This window comes from Rhinolophus sinicus, chromosome 6, assembly GCF_057876585.1.
Source record: "Rhinolophus sinicus isolate RSI-liver-muscle chromosome 6, RSI-T2T, whole genome shotgun sequence".
NCBI classification, from domain to species: domain Eukaryota; kingdom Metazoa; phylum Chordata; class Mammalia; order Chiroptera; family Rhinolophidae; genus Rhinolophus; species Rhinolophus sinicus.
This window is the reverse complement of record NC_142506.1, coordinates 53,263,536-53,272,247: the sequence shown is the minus strand read 5'-3', so window position 1 is coordinate 53,272,247 and position 8,712 is coordinate 53,263,536. Positions and strand designations below refer to the sequence as shown.

Sequence of the window (8,712 nt, the reverse complement as noted above, 5' to 3'; positions counted from 1 at the left end):
TATACTAGAATGGAGACAATCTCCACAGAGAGAAGATGCCGAATCTGTTCTATTTTGTTCAAATTCCATACCCCACTTCTGGCTCAGTTACCTGGGTAATGGTAGATGGCATCCTGGGTGATGCTTACAAATGTGTCACCTTTCACATATAGGGACAATGTCACTGACTCAGCCTTGCTGGGACTGTACTGGCTTCATCTTCTAGTCCTACGGCGTGGCTGGCGCCGCTCCACCTGTACTTGGTTGCATGGATAGCAGGTGCCTGAGCCAGGGGAGGGTTAAGCAAGTGGTAGAGGTGAGAAGACTCCCGGGCTGGGTCCCCCTGGCCCCTGTGCTCTCTCCTACAGAGCTAACTGACCTTTCATTGTCCATTCCACAAAAAACCCAGAGCCATCTGTTTTCTTCTATCCCGTATTTCTGTATCCCAAATTTTCCCGGGAAAGTTTCCAGGAGTTTGAGCTCACAGAGCTTGTCATTAGCTCTAGGATTTCAGAAACAAAAGCACTGCTGGAACTCACGTGAGGACAGCCCGTGTGTGCTGCTGAGTGTTTGGCGCAGGAGACATTAGCAGGCAGAGACGGAGAGGATCCACCAGCAGCAGGGCTGGTGTTTATTGAGCGCTTGCTTTGTGTCTGGCTCTGTGTTAAGGTCCTACATGCCTTGGGTCATTCGCTCCTCACGATGACACTGTGGGAACAGGCCCCCCGTGCTCTGATGAGGCTAGGTTAGGAAAGTTTTCAGTTATTATTTCTCCAAATAGGTTCTCAGTCCTTTGTTTTCTCTCTTCTCCTTCTGGTACCCCTATGATGTGGATTTTGTTATGCCTGATGTTGTCCTAGAGGTCTCTTAAACTATTCTGATTTTTTAAAATTCTGTTTTCTTTTTGCTGTTCCAATCAGATGTTTCTGCTGCTCTGTCTTCCAAATTGTTGATTCGATACTGGGCTTCATCTAGTCTTCTGGTGATTCCTTCTAGTACATTGTTCGTTTCAGTTATTGTGCTATCTGCACTTCTGGATGGTTCTTTTTATGGTTTCTATGTCTTTTTTTATGCTTGCTATCTTTTGTTGAAGTTCTCACTAAGTTCCTTGGACATCCTTATAACCAGTGTTTTGAACTCTGTCTCTGGTAGGTTGTTTGCCTCCATTTCATTTAATTCTTTTTCTGGAGTTTTCTCCTGTTCTTTCATTTGGGATGTATTTCTTGGTTTCCTCAGTTTGGCTGCCTGTGTTTGTTTCTATGTATTAGATAAATCTGCTAGGTCTCCCAGTCTTGGCTGGGTGGCCTTATGTAGTAGGTGCCCTGTAGGGCCCAGTGGCACAGTCTCCCTGGTCACCTACTCCAGGTGCTCCAGGAGAATCCCTTTTGTGGGTTGTATGTGCCCTCCTGTTATATTTGGGCCTTGATTGCTACTGGCACGTAAAGGGGTAGGATTAACCCTCAGACTGATTGGCTGTGGGATTTGGCCATGTCCACAGTTTATGGGCTGCGGTGCTGGGGGCTTACCACCCAGAGCGGGATTTGCCCCAATGGGCTCTGGTGCCTATTGAGATCGCCCTTTGTGTGTGCCGCTTGTGGGGCTTATGGTGTAGTTCTCTGCTGTGGTCTGAAGCCGACTTCTGAGTATGTTGGTTCTGGGATCTCTTGGGAGGAGCTCCAGGACAGGCCCAGGTCAGCTACTGCCTGTGACCGATCGGGGACTCCCTGGTAGGAGCTACAAAGCAATCCACAGTTGGTTGCTGCCTGTACTGGACCTGGAGGCATGTGGGAGAGTCCACGCTGTGAAATGAGGAGGGCTGCCACCAGTACGGGGCCTGGGGTAGCTCTGCAAGAAGCCAGAGCTCCCCAAGGCCTGCTGCCACCTGCTGCCGGTTGCTGGCTCTGGTAAGGTTCAGCTGGCGATAAAGCCTCCTGCTTTAAGGAGTTGGGTATGTCGGGGTCTCAATGAGTGAGCAGGGTGGAGCTGTGGCGCTCACCAGACCAATCAGATTCAGATTTGGCAGTGTGGGGGTGGGCTCAACACGGGAAAGATGGTGTCCGGCTGCAGGGAAGGACGACTCCTCACAGGGAAAATGCTGACCATCCATCCTCCTGTCCTCCTCCTACAGCCACGCACCCCAGTCTGCTTCCATATGCTTCCGACATCCTCCAAGTCACCATCCCTCCGCCGGAGCCCAAGGTGAGTGCCTATGAGCGAGTGAGTCTGTGTACAGGCTGTTTAAGAGGATGGCTGAGTTCCCTATAGCCTTCCGTCCTTCCTGGACAGTCGGAATCCCCACTGTTTTTCACAGCCAGATATTGTGGGGGCCTCTCTTCCAGCACCAGTACTCTAGGCTGGGAAGCCTGGTGTTGGGGGCTGGGGTCTCTCATTCCTTGGTGGGGAATCTCCATGGCCGAGATATCCCTCCCAATTTTTCATCTGCTACACGGAAATGTAGGGCCAGCCCCTTTCATATCTCTACCCTTCCTACCAATCTCGACGTGGCTTCTTTATATCCTTATTTATAAAACTTCTGGTCAGCCAGACTTCAGATGGTTTTCCAGGTTGAATGTTCTATAATGTAGTTTTAATTTTTAAAAAAATTTTTATTGGGGAATATTGGAGAATATGTTTTTCCAGGGCCCATCAGCCCTAAGTCATTGTCCTTCAATCTAGTTGTGGAGGGCGCAGCTCAGCTCCAAGTCCAGTCGCCGTTTTCAATCTTAGTGGCAGGGGTCACAGCCCACTATCCCATGCGCGAATTGAACCAGCAACCCTGTTGTTGAGAGCTCACACTCTAACCACCTGAGCCATCTAGCTGCTCCTCCAACAGCTCAGCAGCAGCTCGTTGTCTTCAATCTAGTTGTGGAGGGCGCAGCTCACTGGTCTATGTGGGAATCGAACCAGCAACCCTGTTGTTAAGAGCTTGTGCTCTAACCGACTGAGCCATCTGGCCACCCCAATGTAGTTATAATTTTAATGTGTTCATGGAAGGACGCAGGCACAGTGTTGATCTGCTCCACCATCTTGGATCGTTCTCTCTCCCTGTGTCTTTACACGATCTTCCTTCTGTGTTGTGTCTAATCTCTTATGAGGACACCAGTCACATTGGACTAGAGAATCTCATTTTAACGTAATTACCTTTTTTTGACTCTAATTTCAAATATAGTCACATTCTGAGGTTCTAGAGGATGGATCTTCAAATTATGATTTTTTGGGGGGAGTGGGAGGGGCAAAATTCAGCTCATAACAGCCAGAAAAAGATTCAGGAAGCATGTAAACTGATTTGTCCAGAGGAATGGCTCTGTCATGGTGCCCTGGGGACCTCGTACATATCCACATAGGCCATATGGGCCAGGCTTGAACTGTAGCTGAATCTAAATCTTGGCAGAACACCCTGTAATCCTTCTGGAACATGAAGGCCTGGGAGACGTGTGCGGAGCTGTAAGACCATTTCCACTGGCCTCCTGTCATCCTGGGAGGCTGTGGTGAGGTCGTTTCTCGTCATCTGTCAGGCTCTGATGATGCATGAGACTTGCCTGTCTTGTATTCCCCCACTTAGGACACAGCTGTAACGCAGCTGCATTAGGGTGTCCTACCATTCACATTGCAGTCATCTGGGCCCTTTTGATTCAGTGTTGTCCTGTGCTGTGGGGAGCTGGAATCTTTGGCTGCTTTTCCTTGCACTGTCCTTGTAAATAATGTCCCAGTTGGGGCTTGTTGTTTCTTACCAGCGGAATCTGTCAGTCAGGATTTACCTTGTGCTTGAGTGTTTGGCACAGGAAGCAGGAAGCACAGACAGCCTGAATCGAAGGAGGTGGCACCCGTGGAGAATTGGGGAAGAACCAAATTACACATAAAGCTGTTCTTAAAGGGGAATGGCTTGTGGGGGTCAGCTCCGTGCAGTCATGCCAAGGTGAGGGGGCGAACAAAGGATACTGTTAGAGTGTGCTCAGGGGTGATGGGAACCTAAAGGCTCTCGCCCAGATGATCGGAAATTTTAAAAGTTGCTAGAAAGAAGGACTGGATAGCAATTCCCCCCCCCCTTGTTTTTTTCATCCAGAGGCTACACAGACATTAAATGCTGTCCCCTGTCTATTGGTGGTGGACATTTTGGAGGCTAGGTATACTAGAAGAAGGGACACTATATTGGTAGGATGAATAGTTGAAAGCTCAACAGCAGTGTAGTCATTTAATATTTTGGGGTTCAAAGATTCTGGGGTTCTCCTTAATTTATAAGCTATGTTATCACAGGTAAATGATTTTACCTCTTTAGGCTTACAGTTTTCCCAGTCAGCACAATGGGAATATTACTTCACTTGGGAACCACTTCACTTGAGTTGTTGCGAGGATTGCATAACAATTTACTCACTATGCACTTATTATGTGCCCAGTATGTGCTAACTGCTTTATATGTATTATCTCATTTAATTCTCCCAACAACCCCGAGGTAGGATTATTATTATGTCAGTTTTACAGATGAATAAACTGAGGCACTGAAAGGTTAAGTAACTTGCCCAAAGTTAGAGCTAGTAAATGTTGGAGCCAGAATTCAAACTCAGGCAGACTCACTCCAGAGCCTGCTCACTTGTTAGTGGGCTACAAAAAAAAATATGCAAAATGCTAGGAAAACTGCTTAGCACATAATAACCATGACACATGGTAGCTCTTGTTATTTTAACTTTTCTTTACTTGAACTTGAGAAAATTGATGAGCGCAAAAAAGTATATGAAGAAGCAAGTGAAAAAAAAAGTTTTTTGTGTATTTTTTTCCCCAAAAATTTCCACAAAAATCCTAAATTTGCGATCAGAAAAAAAAATTATTAAAAAAAAAAAAAAGTCAATCATAATCCTACAAGGAAGAGGCCTTTGGGTTTGGCCCGATAAAGAAAATCAGGTTTTGAGATCTCTCCTGAAACTGTGGTTCCCTGTTGGCAGAAAAATACAGAACACCTGAAACCAGTCCACAGAATTGAAGCCTCCGGGGCAACAAGCCTGGGACTGAAATTCGAGCGTTGCGCCAGGGGAGCTCAAGCAGCCACCTTCTGGGTGGACGCTTAATGTAAGAGTAAATGAGGCACTTGGACCCCGAACTTCCAAGATCCCTTCTGGCCTGCTTGAAGGTCACATCTCAAAACGACTCAACAGCAATTTGGCTGATTTATTTGTGGTCGGAGGAATTATCTGGGCCCCTGGATTCTGGTTTCTCCTCAGTTGCTGAGGGTGCAGGTTTGCACTCGGTACCTGGAAGGGAGGATGGACACTGCGGGGCATTGTGCGGTCACCATTCGCGTTTCCCTGGCAACCTAAACCACTGGGAAGGGCTCGGGGCACATCCCCCGGGAGGTGGCAGAAAGGGACTTGAGGTCTGAAACGGAGGGACTTCGTGTCTGGAGGCCTCCGCCGAGTTGCCCAGCCCGTCCGTTTCCGAGACTTGGGCCGCGGCCCGGTGCCCTGCGCGCTCCCAGAAGAGGCCTTGGCTGCGAATGGCGGCCCTGCGGCCCTGGGGCCCCCGGCGCAGCGGCAGGCGGCACGAGCTGCTGGAGAAGATGGCGCGCCTGAAGCGGGGCGGCCCTCAGTGGGCGGAGCCCGAGGCGGCGGGGCGGCGCGCGGCCCCCGGGGACGGCGGCTCCTGCTCGGGCTGCTGGTGCTGGCGGCGGCTCTTCCTGCCGGGCGCGGCTCGCGGCCCACGCAGGAAGCAGGCCAAGCACGGGTGGCCGGCCAGGGCGGCCCCGGAGCGCGGCCTGTGGGGCCCTCCGAGCCTGCAGAGGCTGCTGCAGACGCTGGCGACGTGGAGGCGGCGCTACCTGCGGCGGCGCGGGGAGAGGCCGGAGCGGCTGGAGGAGATTCCGCTGCTGGCGCTGGACCCCACGCAGGGCGCCCACTAGGTCGCGGCCGCCGCTGCAGAGCGACGCGAGGCCGCCGGCGCGGTGCCGGGTCGTGTGTCGGGCCACCGGCCGGCAGCGAGGACCGCGATGCCCCACCCGCACCCCTGCCCCCAGAGCGCTGGTTTGTTTCCTTTAACAAAAGCAAGAAGTGAAAATAAATCCAACACCATATGAATGAAAGAACATGGAGTTTTGGGGGATATGCGTTTGAACCCCAACGTCTGCGTGTTGAGTTTTTAGTGAAGTAAACTGCTCCATCCTGCACAGTTCTCGCGCCCCAAGCCCCTGCCACCGTGCGGGCAGTTGCCGGGGCCCCAGAGCCCGCTCTCTGGCAGCTGCTACCAGGCCTGACCTGGTGAACGGAGGCGCCGGGTTGTCTGTTCCCAAACACCCCGAGGAAGAGTGTGGGAGTGGCAGTGGTTTTCAATCTGTGCAGTGCCCTCGGGGATTAAAAACTATTTTAAGTGGGACGCTGAGCTCTTCACCTCACATCAGCATCAGCAAACTCTGCTTTTTTGTTTACAAGCACTTAGGGACCTTTGTAAAGCAAACAGCATTAGAACCAAGGCTTGTGGGTGGGGTGAGGGGGAGTTTGAAAAACTAGTTTCTAGAGGAAAAGAGCGAAGGGAGACTCCTGGGTGGGTCTGTAGCTTCTTTCCCTCATCGATAAAAACCTGCCAATGATATTCTAGCTCTGTAGGCTTGTGAAGATGAAAAGTAAAATACTAGGCGTGAGAGTGGCCGACGTAAGCTGGAAGAGCTACACACAGTCAAGGCATTTATTAAACATGGCCTTTGGGTGCAGATGCTACATCAGGGTGTTGGGATAGAGTACGTGCTATGGACCCTTCTTCCCCCATTACATACCCCTCCACCCCACCCTGGAATTTTACAGTATTTAATGGTACCCATTTTTAGTTCTGATCTCCCAGGGGCTGGCGTAGTACGAGCACGTGACTTGTTCCTCCTCCTCCTCTATCCATCGTCCTTCAAACAAAACCCGTGAAAAGAAATGCAGTGTCTCATGGTTCAGCCACTTTTGCTTGCAGTGTTTTCCGGTGCTGATACCCCAGAGCACACCTTGGCCAGCGGAGGCAAGTCAGAGGGTCTCTGCTGAAGTGCAGGCCTTTCAGTTGCCTCATTTTGAGGCTTTTCTAGCCTCAGATTTCCTTAAGGTGGCTCTGCCTCAGGCCCCTTCAAGGAGAAAACTGTTTGCTGTGAGGATACCCTGAACAGAAACTGAAGTGAAAGACTTGCTCTTCCCGCTGCCTCTCCTGAGACCTCTACCCCCTGTCTGCCCTCTTCCTCTCTCACTATTGATAGCCAATCGCTCTGTATTCGCCTGGCCAGATACGAGGGGCAGATGTGGTCTCATTGACTGAGATAATTACCATCATTCTTGGGGGTGAAGCCAGGCTACTTCATTGGTGGCCTAGAGCCAACCTACAGTCTAGTTGCCTTAGGATCAATGGGTCCACCCCTGGTCCAAGCCCCTGGTTAAGAGAGGCCTAGAAATTGCTTCCTTGAAAATGCAGTGGGGGCAGCTCATTGTGGGAGTGGGAGCTAAGGGGGAAGATCCCTAGCCGGGCTCTTCTCAGAGAAGAAAGTTCAAGAGATATCCTAAATTGCCTTAGTGGGTTAGGGCAGTGCTCTCTGAAAGAAGGGGAGGGAGACAGTACATTTGGGTCACCACTGGTGAGCCCAACAGCAGGAGCCTACAAGCTCAGGGTTCCAGGGGTTTTGCTCTGCCTGGTGCTGCGAGGGATGTATATAGGGGGAGCTCAAGGCAAGAGAGGTGGGCTTCTCTCCCCAAGGGAGAGGGAAGATTGAAGATGATATAGATTATTAATATATATATCGGGATACCAAAAAACATACACATTTTTTGTCATCGATATATATTGAGTATTACAATTTTAAAAGTTTTTTTTCCTTCTTAAAATGTGTATACATTTTGTTTGCACCCTCTGTATATATGATTTACACACATATAGGTAGACTTTATACAGCACATATTCCTGACAACCACTATGTGACTCGAATCATTTTAAAAAAACATTTTTAACTGTGGTAAAGCACACGTAAAATTTAGCATCTTATTTTTTTTAATTTTTATTTTTTTGCAGATAGATGTGCAATTTTTCCAGTAGCATTTTAATTAATTGTTTTTGCCCATTTTTTAATCAGGGTTTTTTTTTTCTTGAGTTGTAGGAGTTCTTTATATATTCTGGATATTAACTCCTTATCAAATACATGATTTGCAAATATTTTCTCCCATTCTGTAGGTTTCCTTTTCACTCTGTTGATTGTGTTTTTTTGATGCACAGAAGTTTTAAATTATGATGTAGTGCAGTTTATCTATTTTTTTGTCTTTTGTTGTCTGTGCTTTTTGTGTCATATCCAAGAAATCATTTCCAAATCCAAAGTCGTGAAACTTCCCCCTATGTTTTTTCCTAACGGTGTTACAGTTTTAGCTCTTATTAGGTCTTTGATGTATTTTGAGTTCATTTTTGTATTTGGTGAGAACTGCAAAAACTCTGAGCATAAATACTCCATTCAAACTGCTGCACTAAGAGACTTGACCAAACTTGAACATGGCTTCTTCTAGCAGTCTAAGGCCCATCCCTGGGACAACCCAGCCCCCTTTTGATATCCTGTCTGGAAAAACTCAGGGCTGTCAAAAGAATTTTCTGTTTGTTTTAGCCAACACCTGAAGATAGGCCCTTGAACTCCCTTTCTTAGAGCTTTTTCTAAAAAGGACTTAAAATTGTGAATGGTTCCTTTGTCCCTTTGAGATGTATATGTATATCCTATAACTCAGGAGTATCTTTCTCAAGGACCTGAGA

General features: G+C 48.7%; 1 protein-coding gene across 1 annotated transcript; it reads left to right on the top strand.

The window, feature by feature from the left end:
• The first annotated feature begins 218 nt into the window (after nt 1-218).
• Nucleotides 219-7,590, top strand: C6H1orf202 (chromosome 6 C1orf202 homolog). The gene is made up of 3 exons (XM_019730851.3): nt 219-1,883; nt 2,108-2,178; nt 4,917-7,590. The coding sequence occupies exon 3, from the start codon at nt 5,465-5,467 to the stop codon at nt 5,864-5,866; it is 402 nt and encodes a 133-aa protein (XP_019586410.2). The 5' UTR covers nt 219-1,883; nt 2,108-2,178; nt 4,917-5,464; the 3' UTR covers nt 5,867-7,590.
• The last annotated feature ends 1,122 nt before the right edge of the window (nt 7,591-8,712 follow it).

Coding starts and splice junctions, on each gene's coding strand:
- C6H1orf202 (XM_019730851.3), top strand. CDS start 5,465: ATGGCGGCCCTGCGGCCCTGGGGCCCCCGGCGCAGCGGCAGGCGGCAC.